The sequence below is a fragment of the Phyllosticta capitalensis genome (assembly GCF_038381095.1).
Source record: "Phyllosticta capitalensis strain CBS 128856 chromosome Unknown BKA78scaffold_6, whole genome shotgun sequence".
Taxonomy (NCBI): Eukaryota; Fungi; Ascomycota; class Dothideomycetes; order Botryosphaeriales; family Phyllostictaceae; genus Phyllosticta; species Phyllosticta capitalensis.
This window is the reverse complement of record NW_027117444.1, coordinates 1,574,871-1,594,638: the sequence shown is the minus strand read 5'-3', so window position 1 is coordinate 1,594,638 and position 19,768 is coordinate 1,574,871. Positions and strand designations below refer to the sequence as shown.

Genomic DNA, 19,768 nt, shown 5'->3' with positions numbered 1-19,768 from the left:
TGAAGGGTGAGGTTGACGCCAGACCCTTTCAACATCTTGCAATGCTCACCTCTCTAGGCTCCTAATGCCTCTCGCCAAATCTTCTTTGATCAGAATCATCTGCGCGCCTGCGCGCTTCTCAAGCCACGCTCGGAACGACGGGATTTTCGCACTCTCGCCGCTGCATTCTGAAGTCGCTTCAATGAATCCGCCGCCCGTGGTTGCCGCCTTGCCCCTCTCTCCTCTTCTCACGAAAGCTTCCGACAATGTAGCCGCTTTCCCCTTGATCTCTTGCAAGCCTTTCACCCCGTTCAGGGCTCGCAAACGACCCAGGCAAAGTCTGTTGCAACACTTCACCCACAGCCACCACGCAACCGGCACCCCCCGCGAGGATGGAGAAGTAGAAAAGTCTCATACTTCAGGATAACGCAGAAAGAGTGATCCAGCACGGTTGCAAGTAGCACCGCCCCTGAATGCCGCATACGCGGAATCCTCATTCTCCGATGCCAGTCTTTTAATCTCACATCTCTCTGGGCTCGGCCTACGTAGGCGCTTGTTTCACGTTTCAGCGCGGTAGGCAGACGAGGGGGGTTAGAAGACTGCGATTGGCGTTTTCGTGCAAGTGCGTAGGCGGCAGCAGAGCGGGTGAACGGCGCTGTTGCGATTGTGCGGTTTTTGCATAAGGTGGTGGTAGAGCAGAAAGTGTTTGGCAGGCAGCCAACTTCCACTTTGTACACACGCAAGCAGCTAGCTAGGCAGCCAAGTGATGGAGTCGAAGCTTGTCGGTCCTGCTTTTTGTCCGCTCTTGTGTCGGCTGCATCGGATTGGATTTGGATCGGAATGAATGAGTGAGCGAGTCTGGCAGCCAGGGCGAGGAAGTGAACAAGGTTACTCGGTTGACGTGGCAGTCTCTGGTTGCAAAACGCCTACATTTCTGCAACCACAAAAAATTTCCGAATATCCGTTAGGGTTGAGCCTATGACTCCTCATCTGTCGAAAGAAGTAGTTGCAAGTATTCCCACTTTGATTCATCTCTCACTGAAGCGCTTGCTGCTTTTCACCCCTGAATTATTGAGCTGGCTGGCTCGCGATCTGCGATGCTTTGGTCTCGAGAGTTGGAAACACGATCAACCGAAGCAGAACCAATCTGAGCATTGGACTGTCTGCAAGACGAAGACGGCAGAATGTAAGTGAGAAGTCCATGTCAGCGCTGTGGCCGCATCGTGCTTGTTTATTTCTTGGGGTCAAATGTTCGCCGAGCAAAAACGACAGAAAGGGTTTAAAGATTGCTCGTCTCTTCGAGCTCTTGTCTAGATTCGATGGTCCAGCCATAGACAGCCAAATTTTTTGATTAACAATGGATCGACCCTTCAAACACGTACGGAGTTTCTTCCAAGGGCACCATAAGCTCTTTTGCCTGATGGATGTCCTTGAAAGTGGACTGCTCTTTTCGAAAATTCAAGTCTCTGGCAACCCGGATTCTGATACTTTGGGACCCGCTGTCGTGAGTGTTGATGTTTCTGATGTCTGCAGTGAAGTGCTTGGTTTTGTTGGAGAAAGTCATGACAATGGCGAGCTGCGAGCAAAATGGCAACAATACAACGTGTCTTCAAGGAGTGGCCACAAATGTTGCGCAAAATCTGTAATTTGCAGTGAGCACCCATTTCGTCGAACTTTTGTGCCAAATGTCATCAGCACGAAAGAGGTGTTGTCGAAAGCTTTGACGACTTTTGCACATCGCATTTGCGACAAACCTTCTGTATATATACCATTGCGATCCGTACTCTAGCACACAGCAACAGAGCAAGGAAACGTTTAGGGTTGGTGGTGTAGTGGTAACATGCTCCGCGGCTACAGTATTTTCCGTGGTTCGTCCCAGGTTCGATTCCTAGCGAAGCACGGTCCTTGGTGATCGTGCCGGTTGTGGATGGGGAGGTGTTGCCGAGGGTAGACTTCTGGAGATGCGGCTCGATGGCTGTTGGATCGGAGGGAATGAGAGTGTTCGATGAACACGATCGAGGCTGGGAGGCGATTATAAAACAAGCGCATACTTCGTTTCAGGACTTCGGCTTTGTGGTGGACACCATGTGTGTGTTTGGCTTGGGAAGCGCGGCAGTCTGGTCGGCCCTGTTAGATCACAAGGGTTCAATAAGAAGACAAACGGGAGATGGAACAAGCCAGAGGAGATTGAGGTGGGCTTTGCTGCCTTTGCTTGAGTCGAGTGTTTGAGTCTTTCCTGTTCGGAAAGAGCGTTCGGAACCAGTCTGCGGAGAGGAAGTCAAGGGGGCAGGGGTGCCACGGCAACATGCATCAAGGGGTCGAACTTCGATGACAGTCTCATGATGGGTGAGAAGCTCTGTGTCTGGCTTGATGATCATCTTTGCAGTGACCGACCGAAAAATGTATGTAGGGCGGCAAGGGGTGAAAGAAGGAAGAAGCAACATGACAAGGAAGTGACTTGACATCCAGCTCTTGCCCGTTTCGCTCGCTCCTTCTCCACACCACTAACTCCGGATTTTCCCTCCAACCCCGCTCACTGAATCTGACTTTGTTCGCTCCCCGCATCTGCTCCTGACACGACCGACCAACCTCCCCCAACCTCCCCTATTCAACCCCTGTTTCGCTCCCCCCTCCCAACACCTTCGATTCACTTCGCACTACCATACCTTCGTGCCTGAAACTTCGCGTGAAACACCTAGCCAGCCAGCGAACCAGCCCACCAGCCAGGCAGCACTGCCTCGCTCGTCGTTGTCTGCCTTGCTCGCTCGCCGACCACCCCTCGACCAGTCGCACCGCCCTCGCATCGCATCGCACCGCCCCGCCCCATCACCGCATCAGCGCTTGCGCTTCGGATCGAGGCGACAGGCACTCCCGGTGGATGCTGGTATCGGCGGTTGCCGTGCATTTCCAGCCTCGCTCTTTCTCACGACTCGTCGGCAAGGTAAGATGAAGGGAACGGGGAGCAGGAAAGACGACGGGCTTAACGCAGCACAGCAAACGGCAATGACCATCAGCTTCGACGGAGGGCCGGGCCGAGGGTGCCACGTGTGCTCAAGTGAACGGTTCGTTTCGGCGTTGGCGACTGGCGGCGGATGAGAATGGTCCATGTTTAGCGTCCGGCGCTGCGTTGTTGTACCTATGCCTATGGATGCCGTTCCGAGCGGATGAACTAGCTAGCGGACGAGCCATGTATGCAGGCCAAGCCGCTAGACAGGCTAAAGCTGTTTGTCGACATGGGGGAGAAAGAGTGGAGAGCAAACGGACTGACTGATTGACCGATTGAGAGTGAGCTTGAGAGGAGGCAAGCGAACACGGACAGACTCGAATCGCTTGGCTTAGACGCATGCGTCTTTTGCGTGGACGACTGCCATAGGCGGGGATAGAGCAAGTGTGTTCGTGACTAGATTTTGCCCAAAAATGGAGGCGCAGAGAGAGTGAAAAGTGTGAATTGGTAGTAGTGTACGTAGGATTTGATGCAGGATTTGACAGCTGTAGTCTGATCGATCCCTTTTTCTCGACGCAAAGAGACACATGTAATAGATTGCGTATGCACAGCGACTGAAAGATGGAAAAAGGTGGAAAGAGTCGGGTAAAGCAAGAACGAGGACATCACCTGTGCTTCACCGCCTCCAGTCCAACTGCAGGGCGAGATACTCACACCTTTTCTACCTCACATGCTCTTTGAAGGCAAAACATAGTCTGACATCCAGCTTAGAGCAGCAGACGTACTTTCAACTCATAATACCAGAGCTCTCCGCCATCTCATCGGCCCAGCAAAGGCCGCAACGCATCAATCCACCAAGGTGTGTGCAGCTAGCGTAAAGCTATTTCGTACACATCGACAGAAATAGCTCAGGACATGCGGCGGCTGGGCCCAACCGCACTTTCCCTCGCTACAGATCCCAGACAGTCCGTCCACAGACTCATCAATGTCTAGAGTAAAGCACAAGCACCCAGCAGCAGCGCCTCACCCATCTTGCGCGGCTCGCACGTGTTGAGATACCCGACCGTAGCAGGGATTATTTGGGTCGATTATGCTTGTCGCATGCATGCGAGTGCGCGCGTCCCAAGGAACTCTATGTAGGATTGGGTTGGGGTGCGATGCGTTCGGTGGGCTGGGATCCGGGAGTCTGGCGGGGATTTGGGCTGGGGTTGGTAGCGTAAATCACTCGCAGTGCCTAGGCGGCCAGGAGCCGGCCCGCTTGTTGGCCTTGATGCTGGTGGCCTGATGAGGCGGGTGCTGCTATTTTTTGCCGGCGTGCAGCTTCGAGCTTCGATGATGTTCCGTAAGTGCAAGGGTGTTGGAGAGGGTCGATAGGGTAATGACTTGACGAGCAATTGGACGGTGGATGGGAGTATGGAGGCTATTGTGATGAACCAGTTGACACTGATGATAAGTGTAAAAGAAGACAAGGATCTGTAGTGGAAATGGTGTTCAGCTCAGCTGGGGAAAGAATGAGATACGCTTTTTTCCCAATATTAAACTATCTCTTCTGCCATCGGCAATAAGTAGATTAGGAGAATTGAATGACCGAGTATGCATGCATGCATGTAGACGGCTCATCAGCATCCCTGCCGAGGCCGTCTTGGGAGAAGAAATGATACAACGGAGGAGTAGGGGAGGAAAAGGGAGAATGCTGACCGCCGGACCAACCAACCATCTGAACCATATGCGCCGTTGCCATAGTGTCGTCGCTCATCAAGGAAAGCATGCGTGGTGCAAACTGAGTCCACACCACTTCTTTTACGCCAGGCCCGGTCATCATCGTCATCCAACTTCGGCGACTAGTGCCATTTTTCTGTCCCACGTGTTGAAGCTGTACGTTGACGGATTCGTCTTTCTAATCAACTTCCTACCTTAGCCTCTCGGATGAGTTGACTCCCTTCCCTGCTACCCACCCGGTGCCCGTTGCGCCCTTCAACGGTGCCAATCCATACCAAGCGACGGCGGCCATGCCGAGCAAGGCACTCAGTATGCTGAATGCCAACGCCACCCATCCCTTGGTCTGGAAGCCCGATGGTAGAGGCGCGGGACTCGTGTTTTGGCCCTTGAGATCAAGCAAGTCGACGGTGTTTGCAGCAGCATTGCCAGCTGTGGGCATGGGCGGGTCATTGGCGGCGCACGCTGCATAATGATCTTGCGGAATGCCTTTCCCGTGGTCAAGGAGCGATTGGAGCCGCAAGGGAGCTTCGACCATAGTGGCAATGAGACCAGAGGCAACATGCCTATCAAAGATTAGCTGCGGTCTAGATTGGGCTTGGTTTCAGAATATCGTGCAGGTGGGGTACAGTGGCGTTGTGGCTGCCCAAAGCGATTCTCTCGCTAGGGGCGTAGGCAAACGTAGCAGCGACGAAAACTCACCATTCCAAGTGGCAGTGAAAGAGCCATACTCCCGGGTTGTCGGCTCGGAAGCGCAGGACAATGTTGCCGTTGGGCCGGACAAGGAAGGTGTCGCGGCGCATTGGAACCTGAGGGACGGTCTCATTGTTGGCAAAGTTGCCAGCAGATTCGGCGGACCTTACAACAGCCTGGAAGGCGTGGCCGTGAAGGTGGAAGGGGTGTTTGCCGGCATCATTGTTGTTCAGGATGATTTCGACAGTCTCTCCCTCCTTGAGAACAAAGGCATTGGTGTTGTTGCCATAGATCATGGGATTGGTGGAGAAATTCGAAGAAGTAAGGGCTGTGTAGAGCGTCGGAACCTTTGGCGCAACGTAGGTCACATCGTTGAAGAAGGCACTGCATTGATCAGTAATGGGCCAAAATGCTTTTTCCGAGCCAGAATCTTACTAGTTGGCGCCATCTCCTAGATTGTCCATCTTCATGTTCAGGGTGAACGAATGATCGATTTGATCGAGGAGCTTCATCTTGTCTTGAGGCACAAGTTTGAAGTCGTCGAACGCATTGTAGTCGGACACCACTTGTGCAGCCGGTAAATTGTTGGTTGGCTCATACACAAGCCAACCCGTGACATTGTTGTTCAACGTCGATGGGACGGTGTCGAAAAGCTCCTGCGCCTCGTCAGCCACCGTCGATCAATGTTGCACGACAGGATGTACCTCATCCATGCTTCCGACAAAAGCAAAGTTCGAGCTCGTGTTGTTTTTTGCTTCGATAATGACACTATATCGCTGAGCGGGTGTGACATAGATTCTGTCGGCGTCGGCTGGATCCGTGTAGATCCCGTCAACCTCGACAATCTTCATGCTGTGACCCTCGAACCAGAAATACTGTGGAGCGAATGCACCAATGTTGATGATGCGGAACATGTATCTTTTTCCCGGGTTCATTGCGAATGTGAGATTTTGCGTCTCATTCATCAAGGCCGAGTTGGGAACCGGTTCAGCACCAGTTGGGTTTGTTGCGCTCAAGAAGCTCTTGAGGAGATGGGGCATGCGGTCGTGGTACCAGTCCGAGAGCGTAAGTACGACTTCCTCATCATACTGATCCTTGAATGGATTGTCCGGATCCTTGATAATCATTGGACCCCTCAGACCATCCGGGTACTGTCCACGAACGTGACTGTGGTACCTGGTGGGGGTTAGCAAACTCGTGATGAAGGGTTGCCAAAGACTCATACCAGTATGTGCCAGTCTGGTTGACCTATGCTGCGTTAGATTCGAGCAAATATCAATCAACATTGGACAACTTACTGTAAAGTTGTATGTGAAGCTGCTGCCGGGAGGAATTGGGCACTGAGAGGTGCCAGCAGGGCCATCCATATGCGGCGTTCCTGTCATGTAAATTCCATGAAAGTGGAGACTGGTACTCTCATTGACCAGCTGGTTGTTGACGTTGACAATGACATTGTCGCCCTTGGTGACGACCATTGGTGGAGGAGGCCATTGATTGTTGATGCCAATGACCTGGCGTTTGTACCGGAGGTCAGGATCAGCAGTGGCCCAGGTGATGTTCCAGTCGAAGGTTACTGTGGCAGCATTTGCGCAGAGCGCACTGGCGAGGAGGAAAAATACAAGTGGGGCCATGAGGTTTGGTGGAGAGCAGACCCGTGCTCTGGATAGGGAAAGTGGAGGGTAGACCTCATATACGTGCAGCTGTACAGTGCATTGGCTGCTGAATACAGCGAGTGGCTATGTGGAGCTAAGACCAGAAGGGATGCGGAGGTGCGTGGGAGCGGCGTGATGTGATGAAGAGGGTAGAATGGGTGGGGGATTAGTTTCGATGCGCGTCAGCCATGCGGACAGAAGAGGAGCAAACGCAGGATCGCGGAGTTGTCAGCTTTTGGGAATTTTTCTGACAGTGACAGGTGACGAGCAGACTAGAGAGACAGAACAGGGAGCATTGTAGGCGGAAAAGCATCTGATAAGAAGCAAATAAAGACCGGGCCTCCAAACAAAAGGGCGAGCGGGACGGGAACACGGCTGAGGCGGTTCAGACATGACACACGGCAGGCCCCCGGTCCGGTCGCTCAGGATTGTGATTCGTGACGCATTCCAATCCTAGCCCAAAGTGGAGTTTGACGCGCCGGCTCCTGTCGAGGGCGAGATATTTTTTCATTTTGGGCGTCGTCTTGGCTGGAATCTGGCGGTGGCGGGCGGGACAGGGAAGGGAGCCGCGCATCCAGCCGCCCGTAAAAAAGCACTGTAGACATGCATGACCGGGGGGTGAAGGACGACGACGACGAAGGAGAGGAGGTGGATGCGGAGGTCATGAGCTTGCAGGATGCATCTCAGGCGGTCGATCCGGCGTGGAGACTTGTGGAGTGGAGACAGCCGTCTATGCGAGTGGGGGAGCAACAAGCTGAAGATAGTCGGCCGCGTGAGAGAGACCGCCAGCGACCAGCACCAAGCCTTTGGCCAAGCTTCCCTCACCGCGCGAGCACAGACCCGGTAGTCCCTGCAGTCAAGTCAGGTTACTCTCACCATTATTGCCGTACGTGTCTGCGGCCCACGTTTCTTAAAAAAGGAGTCCGGTGCCCCTCTATCATCCTCTCTGTCTGCATTGTGCATACCATGACCTTTGTATTCGCCTCTTTCGCCTAAGCCTGCAAAATGGTCAACGTCTTTGCCGTGCCCAGTAAGTTGTTCCGCTCAGTCATGTTTACTCTGCTAATAAACAAACCCAGTCTTCTTCATTTGCATGCGTGAATGCTTGGAGACGAGCATCATCGTTTCCGTACTGCTTTCTTTCCTGAAGCAGGCTCTCGGCGACCATGATACCAAAACGTACAAACAACTGGTCCGCCAGGCAAGTATCCTCCTGCTTCCGTTTGCTCTCATCTGACTTGATTGCAGGTGTGGTTCGGCGTTGGCTTGGGCTTGGCCATCTGCCTCGTCGTCGGGGCGGGCATGATTGGCGCCTTTTACGGCCTCGGGAAGGAGTACTTTTCGAAGACCGAAGACCTGTGGGAGGGCGTCTTTGGCCTCATCGCGACCGTCATCATCACCCTCATGGGTGCTGCCCTCCTGCGCGTCTCCAAGCTGCAGGATAAGTGGAAAGTCAAGCTCTCAAAGGCCCTCGAGGCAAGGGATCATCGCGCAGACCCTGCCGCCACTCGTATGAAGCAGTGGGCCGAGAAATACGCAATGTTCATTCTCCCTTTCGTAACCGTCCTGCGCGAAGGACTGGAAGCAGTCGTCTTCATTGGTGGCGTTGGACTGGGATTGCCTGCAGAGAGCATTCCATTGGCTGTCGTCTGTGGATTGGCTGCTGGCTGTCTGATTGGCTATATGATTTATAGGTGAGTTGTCGACCATGGGACCGAAATCACAAGCTGACCGAAAACCCAGGGGCGGCTTGGAAACGTCTCTCCAGATTTTTCTTGTTGTTTCTACTTGCCTCTTATATCTCGTGGCCGCGGGCCTCTTCTCGAAAGCCGTGTGGAGCTTCCAGCAGCATCACTGGGTTCAGCTGACAGGGGGTGATGCTGCCGAGACTGGCTCTGGGCCCGGTTCCTACGACATCAGACAGAGCGTCTGGCACGTGAATGTAAGTACAGCGTCGTCGCTTGACAGGGCCGGTGCGCTAATAGCCTTCCAGTGTTGCAACCCGGAGGTCAATGGTGGTGGCGGCTGGGGCATTTTCAACGCGATCCTTGGCTGGCAGAATTCCGCCACGTATGGGTCCGTCATTTCATACAACCTTTACTGGCTCACCGTCATCCTTGCTTTTGGAGTCATGCGCTACACCGAGCAAAACGGGCATCTTCCATTCCTCGCGCCCTCGCCTCTTGTGTATGACATCGGCAGCGGCAGCAGCAGGGAAGGGAGCAATGAATACGGAACCGGATCGTGGTCGAAGCGGGCGAGCGCTATCTTCTCCAAGTCCAAGACCGACTTGGAGTCCTCTCCTACGGAAGCCGTACGAGAAATACGCATTTGATTTTGAGCCTCGCTGCGGGGCGAACTCCGGAGGGAAAATGGCATTTTCATGATTGCAACGATTGGCGTTTGGCGGAATTCCGAAAGAGCATCAAGGGTGTCTCCATCGAGGGACTTTTTCTAGGTCGGTGAATAAGTAGTAGTAGCTTCCAATTGTAAATGGATCATTGAGAAATGTTTCGCCACGTGCTCCATCCTTTACGCAGTCTGCGCATTCTTCATCCAAGCAGGACAGGGAGAGCGAAAATATCCGGGGCCTTGGGAAGATGAAACACACTGAATAAAGTCGACTGGAAGAGGTTGTTTGTTGTTGGAACGGAGAGGCTGTGGCGGACGCTGGAGAGCCAGCATGACGTTTTTCCGCCGAGACGGGTCCGTGCACACAGAGAGCCCACACCTGCAGCACCGACTGCGGCTGGCAGTTGCCTCCACCATCAGAGACTCACGTCGCTCTCCCACGCCAATATCGTCAACATGAACTGGCCATATCCGTGAATACGCCCTCGACGCTTCGCAGCCCCACCAACCCACGGATCATCTCTAGCTCGCGATTCCATCGTACGCCTCCTCGTTTTATAGCGCAAGGAACACTCTTCGTCGGCATAGCCTCCGCTAGCCCCAGCAACCACATCCAACATGACACGCCCTTCGTTGTTTGGCTCGCCGCCTCCTCCCACGCCTGCGAGTCCCTCTCCTGCAACTACAGGCACGCAAAACGACTCAACGATCACAGTCATTGCGCCTGAAGGGGAATTGGTTTTACGGGTCAAGGAGGACGAGGGCAAGGAAGGCTTCCTGTACCGCGTCGAAATCAGTCGTCTGCGTGGAGCGTCGGCGTATTTTGACAATCTGCTTGGCCCAACTTTCAGCGAGGGAACCAGAATTTCCAGGGAGCTAGAGGAGCTCCGGAAAGGCAACACTCGCCTGCTGGACATTCCTGCCGAGCAACTTCCGGAAGTCACAATCGTAGACGTTGGACGGATATCTCGAGTCAGCACCATCAAAGTGCTCATGGCCGACTTTCTCCGGGTCCTGCATGGTTCAAGTTTGGGCAAAGACCCTCCACTCCTTACCAACATGGCAAATCTTGCCATCGTTGCTGACCGATTCGATGCTCTGCCCACGTTCGCTGCACTTGTCAAGAAGCACAAGTATTTATCATTGATAGACTCAAAGATCAAGACAAAAGGATATTCTGCTTCGACGGAGGAGCGCATTCGTCAAAGACTTTTGATTGGCGTTTTCTTAGACTACCCACCATGGGTAAGATACTACAGCAGGAAGCTTATTGTACAAGGCTCTGCGCGTTGGAATCCAGAGTTTGTGGAGAATGATTCAACTGCATTATGGGCAGATATTCCAGGAATTGAAGGTAAGCTTTCCATTCACGACGCAAGCCAAGAAGTCTGCAATGTCTGTTGACAGGCCTAAGATGAATCCCTTTTCCGTCGGCAATGCGTGCTCGACACCATCAACTCGCTCCAAGTCCACTTCATGTCCCTTTACATGTCGAATCAGAGGCAGTGCCGGCTGGGCTACGACTCTTCTGCACAGTGCGACTCATACCAACTCGGGGAAATGATCCGATTCTTCAACAAGATTGGAACTTTGCGCCTTGAAAGTAGAATTTCGGCATCGGATGGCACGACCGATTATGAGGGCGACATAACGAAACTGATAGACAATTTGCGCCAGTGTCCTGAGTACCAAATCGACAACAACCACGCCCATTGCGGTCTTCGGGAAAGGATTCTCCCCCTGCTTTTGCTCCTCCAATCCATGATTGATGCCTCTGGTAACGACATTGGCATCTGCGGGGAATGCTGGAGAGACCACAAGGCTTCGTATGCATGGTCACTTTCCAAGAGACCGGTGATGTGGGCCAAGGGCAACGGTCTCCGGCCAAGCGAGAATCACTGTAGAAATCGGCATGGAGCAACAAGGGACTTGTTCATGGCAGCGCAGCGAGACTGGACTGGCGATGGGAACTTCCCGACGCTGAACCGCACTCCAATGTTTCTTCCTGGCAAACGTCCAGAGTCGCGCCCTTGGTGAGCCTGCCCCGCACTAGCCGAGATTTGCATGGCACCGTCACTGGATGGGGACAAAGGAGAGTGTAACCTCATGAAACTGATGATGCTGGAATGGGAATTTGGTATCACGTGGGGCGCTGTTCTCGTCAAGGAGGGGGCGCAGCAGCCTCGATGGATCGATTGGCCCCACGCAGGCAACAGGCGAAGCGAGCTCAGCCTTCTCATCCAACGTCAAGGACCCAGACAAGGCTGCATAAGCCTTCACAAGAACGCCCTTTGTGATCCTCACGAGACTATCTCAACACTGCCCAGTGGCAATGAGGATAGGAACCGGGCGTTCTTCAAGGCGGAATAACCTTAACTCTGGTAGCGCAATTGTTTAATGCCGAGTTTTGGCTTTTATAAATGTTGAGACTGTCTGTTGCTTGCTGTATGTCATCAACTCACATCTCCATCGTGTTGACGTCCTGTTGGGTGTAAGAACCTTCCTGATTACATATAAAACCAACACTCCTAAGCGCCGTTTGCAAGCGAGACCCAACAACGTCGCCACCTATGACAGCGGCAGTCATTCACACCTTCCTTGATCACTCAACCACCGACAACTACTTAACCTCAACCTGCACGTACAATACAGACATGGATAGAAGATCATCTATTCTCGGCAGCCTGCGGAACAAGTTCTCCAAGAACAGCGACAAGAGCGAGTCGAGGCTGAGCAGGGTCATGAGCTTCAAGTCGGCACGCTCCGGGGGCACCCAAGAGTTTGCGGATAACAATCCATATTCCACAACTTCAACACCTACCACTTATCCTAGTACGCTTCTTCGATATGCAGTTTGACGACATGGCTGACCATTTTGCAGCAAACGAACCTCCGCCTGCATACACACCACAAACCATGTCTACGCATATGACCGTTCCAGAGATAGCAGAGCCACGTCTCTCATCCTCTTCTGCGCGCGATGACCGGTTCTCTTTTCTCGGCACTTTTGACACTGTCTTCTTGATCGACGACAGTGGAAGCATGGCAGGCCGATCATGGCGCGAGACGAAGCAGGCGCTCGAGACAATCACGCCCATCTGCACGGCACACGACGCCGACGGTATCGATCTTTACTTTCTCAACGCACCTGACTCGGAGTTCCATCACAACGTGACCGTGCCGTCTACCGTGACCGAGATCTTTTCCACGGTGCGACCCAGGGGCGGCACGCCAACGGGCCAGCGCCTCAACGCAATTCTCAAGCCCTATCTGGCACGCGTGCAAGCAAACCCAGACTCCACCAAGCCTCTCAACATCATCGTCATCACGGACGGCGCGCCGAGCGACGACGTGGAGAGCGTCATCATCAACGCCGCTAAGAAGCTGGACCGCGCCGACGCGCCCGCCTGGCAGGTTGGCATCCAGTTCTTCCAGGTCGGCCGCGAGCCCGAAGCCCGTGAGCACTTGAAGCAGCTAGACGACGGCTTGGCTGAGCTTGCCGGCGAGGAAATCAGAGACATGGTTGATACGGTCCCCTTTCTGGGCGAAGAGGACACCGAGTTGAACGGCGAAGGCATCCTCAAGGTAGTCCTTGGCGCGGTCAATCGCCGTCTCGACCGCAAAAAGTCGAGTGAGCTTCACCGATGAATACGTGTTGGCTGGGAGTGGCGAGGGCAAGTGTGTTGGGTGGCCGTCACGTGGCGTTTGGCTTCTGGGTGGCTGTGATGAGGTGAGCAACCACGACGTCGGCGGAAGGCGATTTTTTGCGTTGGACGTAGCACCGAGATGTGGCGCCTGCCGCATCGCCAGCGTGCCGAAGTCCGCTTGGAGGCATGGATTGGTGGTTCCACGCGTCCATCTGGTTGTGGATGGCGTCTACGGCGTTTCTGGGTGTTGCGGTCACCTGTGTCTTGGAGGCACTTTTCTTTGCTTACTACTACCAGTGAGCTCAAGGCTCACCTTTCTTTTTCTTTCCACACATGATTTTCCACTCTTCCCTCAAACGAATTCTCGGTACAGACAAGCTGCAGGCATGCAGTGTCTAATGTATACTTTGGTAATCATGATCTCGACTGGATTCTTCCGTTGTTAGTGCATCTTGTTTCTTCGTCATTGCTTTTGGCTCCAATGTCCCACCTGTCTCCTCGGCCTCTTCGGAACCATCCGTTGCTCTGCTACGTCCGTTTTACGCGACAAGACTGAATCTTGCAGCTCCCAGCCACCAGCTTGCCACAACCTCTCTTGCTCAGCGTGGCAAACTAGCAAACACCCCTCCACGACCAACTTCCCGCACTGAAACCTGACAACTCTCGAAAATTCCAAATCACAGAGTACCAGACCGGTTCGGTTCGGACATTTTTCTCCCATCCTTGACCGTACCCAGCTGCCGGATCTTCATGCAGGAGCCGGGGTCATCAGGGGTTCAGAAAAAAAGAAGAAACGATGGACTGAACGACCCGCACAACCGTCTTGCATACCTCCTTGGTCTCTGTCAGCAAAATTGACAGGCCTGGTAATTTGCCACGCAGAGTTGCTGAATATACACGCAGTTCCGTTACTGTACTTTCCGCCTTCGTGCGCCCCCACGCAACAGCTGAGGACTTTCCTTCATTAGATTTTCTTTCACTCCTGGCGCTTTAAATCTCTCCAAGCTTTGTCCGTTGGCCCGCGAGGATGGTCTGGAATCGACGGCAGCTCCCGCTCGTTTGATTTTGGTCCGCAGCCCTGTAGCGTAAGCAGAATTGGAATGGCGCTGATTTGACAAGAGTGAAATGGGAGGGCTGAAGCATATGGTGCCAAACGTCTTTCACATCTCCTCCCGTCGCCTCTGTCCCCCACGCTTCTTGGGCTGGAAGGTAAGTTTGCACGTCTGCTTCCGAGTTTCCGAGTGCCGAGTCTAGTCAGGCCGGCGACTTTCTTCCAAAACAAGACCCGGCAAGCGGGCCCACGCCCGCGGTCATCCACAACAACAAGACGAGAAAATTCAATAGAGCTGAGGGGCCCAGCAAAAGCAAAGAAAACACCCCACCAATCACCACCGACAACCCATTCACGCACCATCCTACGCCATGCCAATTTCCCCGCACGCTCATTGACTCTGTATATTGCCAACGCGAGCAAGCGGCTCGGACGGATGTTTACTGTGCGTCGTCCCTGCATCAGAAAAAGAACCAGAAGAAAAGGCAAGGCGGCAGGCAATTGGCGCGCGGGATATCAGCCATATGGGCGGGCTCTTCATTGGACGGCTGCGTCGATTTATTGAAAAAGCAAACAATGCTGGATTGATGGGCTGAGTCTTACCGTTTTTTGCCGAGCTATTGACGGGCAGCAAATGGCGGCGCTCGCGTTGGAGAGAAGCGGTGTCAGCTGTATAGGTGAGGTGTGGTTTGTTGGAGAGGACAATGCTGATGAGCCGCCATGGAAGAAAAGGAAAAGCAGCTTTGGGCCTCGTGCGCGAGTTTGGCGGGTATCCGCAAGCATCGGCACAGGAAACTCTCACAGCAGCAAGTGCTGGTGGTAAACTAGAGGTAAGGTGTTGGAGTCTTGATGATCTAGAGACATGAGTGCGAACGTGCAAAACAGAAGAAGGGCCTGTGAAGCGGAAGCGGATGTCTTGCAGTCTACAGCCGAGTTCCTACCTAATGACAAGCAAAAAATGGAAGAGAGCTCACAGTAGGAAAAGAACAAAACAGCAAAACAAGTTGGCACTCGGACTCGAACCGGAACCTTAGATGGTGTTGTTGCCAAACCACCCAACGCCCTAGAATTCTCGAGGAGGCTCAATGTCGCTCGACTCGGCCGCAGCGCCAACTTGTTGGAAGTAGCTGTGCTTTTCCAAATGATATATTTCACTCAATTGCAGCACTCCCTACCAAGTGCCAGTATGGCTCCCACAAAGCGACTCGCAAATCCTATGCTAGATGGGGATGAATGCTACCAATTCACTTTTTACAGCCTGCATCAATCGAACACTGGCCTGACACGCTACACCGGGATATTCTTCTCCAAATATCCTAACCACTTGGGCAACGTGCGTCCCCACCTCTTCGTCTCGCGCGCCGGGGCAACACTGATAGCATCTTCAATCGCACTCGCCCATCGCACCAGGCCTGCCTCGGACCACGCAGTGCCCATGAGCGCCAGCCCAAATGGCATGCCAGAATCAGCATCGTCGACGCCCGCCGGTACCGTGATCATGGGGTAGCCCGCCTGTGCCGCGACTTGGTACGTCTGACCGACATCCGGAGGCACAAGTAGCGCGTCAACGCCTTTCAGTGCGGCGTCGATACCACGCTCGCGCGTCTGAGTTTGGCAGAAGGCCAGCGCTTGCCAATAAGTCTCGTCCCGGGTGCCGTTGGTAGCTAGCGAGGCGAGGAAGCCGTCCTGGCCGGAGTAGAATGCTGGGATGCCGAGCGGCCAGGGATAGCCGCCTTCTGTACCGTCATTTGCGCGATTGTATTCGACGATGTCGGCGAGCGACCGAATGGGCGTGTTGGAGAGCTCGGACAGATACGTTGCGATGTTTCGGTAGAAATCCACGGCAACTACAGTGTACTCCGACTCGTTGGCGAACCCGCGTGTGGTGCCGTAGTCCCAGTCCCAGCCGTCGGGGCTGACGACCAGAGAGCGGCTAGGCAGTTCGGTGTCGTTGACGATGGTCGCACCCTGCGTCTCGAGATATTCGAGGATGGAGACAAGCGTGGCCTGTTGTGAGCTCGAGGCGTATTGCCAGAAGCTGGCCCAAGGGATGCCAAAGGTTGCATTTGAAAGTGCTGTACGGTTGGAAAGGAATTGAGCATAGCCACGGGGCGGCGTCTGACCGAATTGAGCAGAGGTGTAGTTGTCTCGCGAGTCAATCCCGTAAATAGCATCCAAGGCGTACGTTGCGTCTCGCACAGTCTTTCCAAAGGTACCGACTGTATCTTGATGCTCGCTCTCAGGAATGACGCCGTTGCGGGACGTAAGTCCAACAGTCGGTTTGATTCCAACAACGCCGTTTCGCTCTGCTGGATTGATGACACTGCCGTCTGTCTCAGTCCCAAGGGCAAATGGCACGACATTTGCTGCTACAGCTATAGCACTGCCGGAGCTGCTACCACCTGGCGTCACAGTCAGGTTGTACGGACTCCGTGACTGGCCTCCTCTAGCAGAAAAGCCTTCGCTGTAGTTGTTGCTGTTCATATTCAGCCTCGAAGCGCTCTTCAGAAAAGGAGTGATAAGAATTTACCTTCGCATATCAGCCCATTCTGATAGCGTCGCCTTTCCAAACAGGACCGCGCCAGCTTTCCTCAATTGTGCCACGACAAATGCATCTCTTGGAACAACTGAGCCTAGGAGGACCCACGAGCCGGCGGTAGTCTCCATTTTGTCCTTGGAGGCTATGTTGTCTTTGACAAGGAAAGGAATCCCATGGAGAGGTCCGCGCACTTTGCCGGCTTTCCTCTCCTCGTCCAGGGCTGCAGCGATGGAGAAGACGTCGGGATTGAATTCAAGAACGGAGCTGTCAAAGTCTCAGATGAATTTCTGATTTGAAGTTTGAAACTTTTGAAGGATCTCTCAGTCATTCCATCTTGAGATCCGTTGAGATGTTTCTCTTCATGCAGTGCATATTGGTAGCCAGTCTTGGTCTACAGGTAAATGACGCGCAATACACCGATTTCGGCAGATCTTGTCGGAAAATACTGTGTTTCTGACCCGTCAAGGAAAGCCTTCTTGTTCCTTGAGCTTTTGAGGGTCTCGTAGCCCCTGTTCAATCTCTTCGCTTCAAAAGCACTAGCGTGTTGAAGTCCGACTCAAACGAGATGTATGTGACCCAGTCTTTTGGAATTGCGAAGGAGAAGAGAGAAGAAGTAAATTTGACATACCTCACGTATTGATCAACCTGCTGCATTCGCCGCATGAAGCAAAAGACAAGCTCCTCCGAGCTCAGTTTCCCAGAGCTCATGGCATATTGCAGCTCATCAATGGTCGCCTCTTCCAGCGACACTCCCTTGCACTTTTCCATCGGAAACAAGGACGAAGAATTGGCATCTTGGATCTCAGGAAATTGGAACGGAAACGGATCCTGAAGTGGGCTGACGGCCAACACTGTCGAGTCGAGCGAGTCGTTCGTCCCAAATGCGCGAGCAAGCAAAACGAAAGAACCGAGTGCCAACAAGCTCCTCAACGAAGCAAGAGGAGCCATGATGCGCAAAAGCGAGGCCACAAGAGGGAAAAGATGGGGCCAGAGGCGTCAGGTCAGGGTCGATCGACTCTTGGCTGCAGATGCAGAGTCGACAGGGCTGTTATAGTCGCACATGGCTGTCGTCTGTGCAACGTTTATCGCAGAGTTCCAGAAGCGGACGACGAGATGCGAAAGGTGGGGGATGTCTGTCAGGGTGTTGGATGCGGAATGCAGGGGCCAGGTCGATAAGCTGCAGCGGGAGCCGGCGTCGAACGAGATGCGTGACGTAAACACCTACAACCGACAACCGACTCATCCGACTCATTCCAGTCGTCTTTCCCTCTTGTCAATTACATCAAACCACAACGGACCACTCGACTCTATACCCATCCATCATGCCTGAACTCGTCGTTTTCGCCGTTGCGACTCCCAAGCCAGAGCACGTTGAAAAGGTTTTTTTTTTGTCCCCCTCCAACCCTGGAGCTTCCCAGGAACCAGGATAGCAATTCAGTGATCCTGGCTAACCTTAAACTTTATCTACCTAGTTCCTCGAGCTCATCAGCGCCCATGCCGCTTTTGTCAAGGAAAACGAACCCGACACCCTGCGATACAACGTCCACAAGCAGGTCACCGACGGCAAGGTCCAGGTCGTCGTCCTTGAGACGTGAGATTCGACTTTTCATCGCTTCCATAAAACTCGTGTTGACCATGTCTACGGCTCCCAGGTACAAGAACAAGGCCGCCCTCGAAGCACACGGAGCCAACCCGAAGTTCCAGGCCATGAAGAAGGAAATCACGGAACAGGGGCTGTTGGCCGAGCCCCTCCATATCGTTCCGACGGTTCCTCACGCGGGCTTCGAGAGCCGCTTGTAAGAGCGATCTGCTTGAGATACTTCCTTGTAGATACTTGAAGGTAAGGTTGCTGGTTTGTATATAGCTGAAATACAGAAAAGCTTGATGCGGAAAGAAATCGCCCCGGGTATGCTGCCATGCTCCAGTCTCCGTCGACTTGCCCAAATGCAATGCAAGATGCAGAAGAAGAAATATGAGAAGAGAACACGTTCGGCTGGTCTCAATCCCAGTAGTATGAGTAGAAGTCCATGCCAACAAATTCGTCCGTGTAGAACTTGGCAGCACGCTCTCCGCCTGCACCAGCGCAGACGATCAAAGGCAGGAAGTGTTCCGCACCACCGCGCGGATGCATTTCGTATGATGCCGGATACCTCCTCCATTCTACAAGCTTCTTTTCTCTTGAATCGACGCTGGCTTCTGTTACCGCATCGGTCACCGCATTACTCCACGCGGTGTTGCGAGCTTGGAATGAAGGGTCCATGGTGATGCCGCTGAACATGGCGCGGAGATTGTGCATCGTGGCGAATCCAGAGCCAATTATTGCGACGTTTTGCTCTCGAAGTTTTGCGAGGGCGCGTCCCATCTTGAAATGGTCGTGGGGATCCTCTGATTTCAAAACGGAGACTTGGACGATGGGTATGTCGGCCTTGGGATTGATTAGGAGCATGGGAATGAAGACGCCGTGGTCCCACCCTACTTCATGTTAGACCTGGAATTATTTCAAGAGTTTGTGTTTTTCTTACCTCTCTCCTCGTCAAGTCTCGGTCGAAGTCCCGCGCCCTTGAAAGCTTCTGCCACCTCATTTGCAACGTCTGGTGAGCCTGGCGCGTTGTATTTGAGTTGGTAGGCCTCTGCCGGGAAGCCGCCGTAGTCATAGTACAGCCCATGCCTTCTTGCGCTGGATATGGTTGGTTGTCTTTCAGACCAGTGGGCGGTGACCAGTACTATCGCGCGTGGTGCTTCTGGAGTCCCCAACTTCAGAATCTCCGGGACTTTTTGTGTCATGGACTTGACGAGGGCGTCATGGCTGGGGTCGCCAAGGATGGGCATGGGGCCTCCGCCGTGGGAAATGGAAATGACAGGTGCCATTGCTGGGCTTGTCTGATTTGACACGAAACGAAAGGGTTGCTGTAAGCTCGCCGCGGCAAAGGGCAAGGCTGCGTAGAGGTAGCGAATGCTAGAGAACAGAGACATGAGGAAAACAAGAGGGTTTAAGGAGGGCCTCGTATGCGCCGCCCCCAGATTGTGCTCATCGCCTGGATTTGAAAGACCGGGTAGCCATGATTGAAACTTCCGTGTATGGTGACCAATCTGTGAGGGTGTCGGGAGAGGGAATCAACCAGCATGGCGCGAGTCGCGTAAGCCGACACAGCGGAGCGGGCAGCTTCCGCGGAACAGTTCCGAGCCCGAGCGCCA

General features: G+C 53.5%; 9 protein-coding genes across 9 annotated transcripts; 4 read left to right on the top strand and 5 right to left on the bottom strand.

The window, feature by feature from the left end:
• Positions 1-1,154: 1,154 nt before the first annotated feature.
• Positions 1,155-1,657, bottom strand: BKA78DRAFT_317043 (uncharacterized protein). The gene has a single exon (XM_066888677.1). The coding sequence runs from the start codon at positions 1,641-1,643 to the stop codon at positions 1,350-1,352; it is 294 nt and encodes a 97-aa protein (XP_066743538.1). The 5' UTR covers positions 1,644-1,657; the 3' UTR covers positions 1,155-1,349.
• A 156-nt stretch (positions 1,658-1,813) lies between these two features.
• Positions 1,814-2,574, bottom strand: BKA78DRAFT_317041 (uncharacterized protein). The gene has a single exon (XM_066888676.1). The coding sequence runs from the start codon at positions 2,442-2,444 to the stop codon at positions 2,115-2,117; it is 330 nt and encodes a 109-aa protein (XP_066743537.1). The 5' UTR covers positions 2,445-2,574; the 3' UTR covers positions 1,814-2,114.
• A 1,990-nt stretch (positions 2,575-4,564) lies between these two features.
• Positions 4,565-7,087, bottom strand: BKA78DRAFT_152584 (putative ferrooxidoreductase Fet3). Its single transcript, XM_066882970.1, has 6 exons — positions 6,631-7,087; positions 6,558-6,580; positions 6,037-6,508; positions 5,768-5,988; positions 5,342-5,716; positions 4,565-5,205 (listed from the first exon to the last, which is right to left on the bottom strand). The coding sequence occupies exons 1-6, from the start codon at positions 6,961-6,963 to the stop codon at positions 4,833-4,835; spliced, it is 1,797 nt and encodes a 598-aa protein (XP_066743536.1). The 5' UTR covers positions 6,964-7,087; the 3' UTR covers positions 4,565-4,832.
• A 732-nt stretch (positions 7,088-7,819) lies between these two features.
• BKA78DRAFT_152602 (iron permease FTR1/Fip1/EfeU) lies at positions 7,820-9,364 on the top strand. The gene is made up of 5 exons (XM_066882971.1): positions 7,820-8,014; positions 8,064-8,185; positions 8,233-8,678; positions 8,728-8,926; positions 8,978-9,364. The coding sequence occupies exons 1-5, from the start codon at positions 7,990-7,992 to the stop codon at positions 9,317-9,319; spliced, it is 1,134 nt and encodes a 377-aa protein (XP_066743535.1). The 5' UTR covers positions 7,820-7,989; the 3' UTR covers positions 9,320-9,364.
• A 590-nt stretch (positions 9,365-9,954) lies between these two features.
• BKA78DRAFT_296541 (uncharacterized protein) lies at positions 9,955-11,373 on the top strand (the record flags this gene model as incomplete). The annotated part of the gene is made up of 2 exons (XM_066886633.1): positions 9,955-10,690; positions 10,805-11,373. 2 exons carry the CDS (start codon positions 9,955-9,957, stop codon positions 11,371-11,373), a joined length of 1,305 nt encoding a protein of 434 aa, XP_066743534.1.
• Positions 11,374-12,198: 825 nt separating this feature from the next.
• On the top strand, positions 12,199-12,984 carry BKA78DRAFT_252892 (uncharacterized protein; the record flags this gene model as incomplete). Its single annotated transcript, XM_066884770.1, has 1 exon — positions 12,199-12,984. The coding sequence occupies one exon, from the start codon at positions 12,199-12,201 to the stop codon at positions 12,982-12,984; it is 786 nt and encodes a 261-aa protein (XP_066743533.1).
• A 2,085-nt stretch (positions 12,985-15,069) lies between these two features.
• BKA78DRAFT_152530 (amidase signature domain-containing protein) lies at positions 15,070-17,719 on the bottom strand. Its single transcript, XM_066882968.1, has 3 exons — positions 17,202-17,719; positions 16,565-16,837; positions 15,070-16,510 (listed from the first exon to the last, which is right to left on the bottom strand). The coding sequence occupies exons 1-3, from the start codon at positions 17,519-17,521 to the stop codon at positions 15,322-15,324; spliced, it is 1,782 nt and encodes a 593-aa protein (XP_066743532.1). The 5' UTR covers positions 17,522-17,719; the 3' UTR covers positions 15,070-15,321.
• A 1-nt stretch (position 17,720) lies between these two features.
• BKA78DRAFT_152535 (uncharacterized protein) lies at positions 17,721-18,473 on the top strand. Its single transcript, XM_066882969.1, has 3 exons — positions 17,721-17,952; positions 18,046-18,164; positions 18,226-18,473. Exons 1-3 carry the CDS (start codon positions 17,896-17,898, stop codon positions 18,371-18,373), a joined length of 324 nt encoding a protein of 107 aa, XP_066743531.1. The 5' UTR covers positions 17,721-17,895; the 3' UTR covers positions 18,374-18,473.
• Positions 18,474-18,572: 99 nt separating this feature from the next.
• BKA78DRAFT_353734 (extradiol ring-cleavage dioxygenase class iii protein-like protein subunit B) lies at positions 18,573-19,441 on the bottom strand (the record flags this gene model as incomplete). Its single annotated transcript, XM_066891607.1, has 2 exons — positions 18,573-19,045; positions 19,096-19,441. The coding sequence occupies 2 exons, from the start codon at positions 19,439-19,441 to the stop codon at positions 18,573-18,575; spliced, it is 819 nt and encodes a 272-aa protein (XP_066743530.1).
• Positions 19,442-19,768: the final 327 nt, after the last annotated feature.

Excerpts from the sequence above, each read along its gene's own strand:
- BKA78DRAFT_152584 (XM_066882970.1), bottom strand. The coding sequence starts at position 6,963 with ATGGCCCCACTTGTATTTTTCCTCCTCGCCAGTGCGCTCTGCGCAAAT. Across the intron at positions 6,581-6,630 it reads GCTTCACATACAACTTTACA|GTCAACCAGACTGGCACATA; the intron begins GTAAGTTGTCCA and ends AACGCAGCATAG. Across the intron at positions 5,717-5,767 it reads CTAGGAGATGGCGCCAACTA|TGCCTTCTTCAACGATGTGA; the intron begins GTAAGATTCTGG and ends TGATCAATGCAG.
- BKA78DRAFT_152530 (XM_066882968.1), bottom strand. The coding sequence starts at position 17,521 with ATGGCTCCTCTTGCTTCGTTGAGGAGCTTGTTGGCACTCGGTTCTTTC. Across the intron at positions 16,838-17,201 it reads CAGGTTGATCAATACGTGAG|CTCCGTTCTTGAATTCAATC; the intron begins GTATGTCAAATT and ends AGACTTTGACAG. Across the intron at positions 16,511-16,564 it reads GAATGGGCTGATATGCGAAG|CAACAACTACAGCGAAGGCT; the intron begins GTAAATTCTTAT and ends GAATATGAACAG.
- BKA78DRAFT_152535 (XM_066882969.1), top strand. The coding sequence starts at position 17,896 with ATGCCTGAACTCGTCGTTTTCGCCGTTGCGACTCCCAAGCCAGAGCAC. Across the intron at positions 17,953-18,045 it reads AGCCAGAGCACGTTGAAAAG|TTCCTCGAGCTCATCAGCGC; the intron begins GTTTTTTTTTTG and ends TTATCTACCTAG. Across the intron at positions 18,165-18,225 it reads CAGGTCGTCGTCCTTGAGAC|GTACAAGAACAAGGCCGCCC; the intron begins GTGAGATTCGAC and ends TACGGCTCCCAG.
- BKA78DRAFT_152602 (XM_066882971.1), top strand. The coding sequence starts at position 7,990 with ATGGTCAACGTCTTTGCCGTGCCCA. Across the intron at positions 8,015-8,063 it reads CAACGTCTTTGCCGTGCCCA|TCTTCTTCATTTGCATGCGT; the intron begins GTAAGTTGTTCC and ends AAACAAACCCAG. Across the intron at positions 8,186-8,232 it reads ACAAACAACTGGTCCGCCAG|GTGTGGTTCGGCGTTGGCTT; the intron begins GCAAGTATCCTC and ends ACTTGATTGCAG.
- BKA78DRAFT_317041 (XM_066888676.1), bottom strand. The coding sequence starts at position 2,444 with ATGTCAAGTCACTTCCTTGTCATGTTGCTTCTTCCTTCTTTCACCCCT.
- BKA78DRAFT_317043 (XM_066888677.1), bottom strand. The coding sequence starts at position 1,643 with ATGGGTGCTCACTGCAAATTACAGATTTTGCGCAACATTTGTGGCCAC.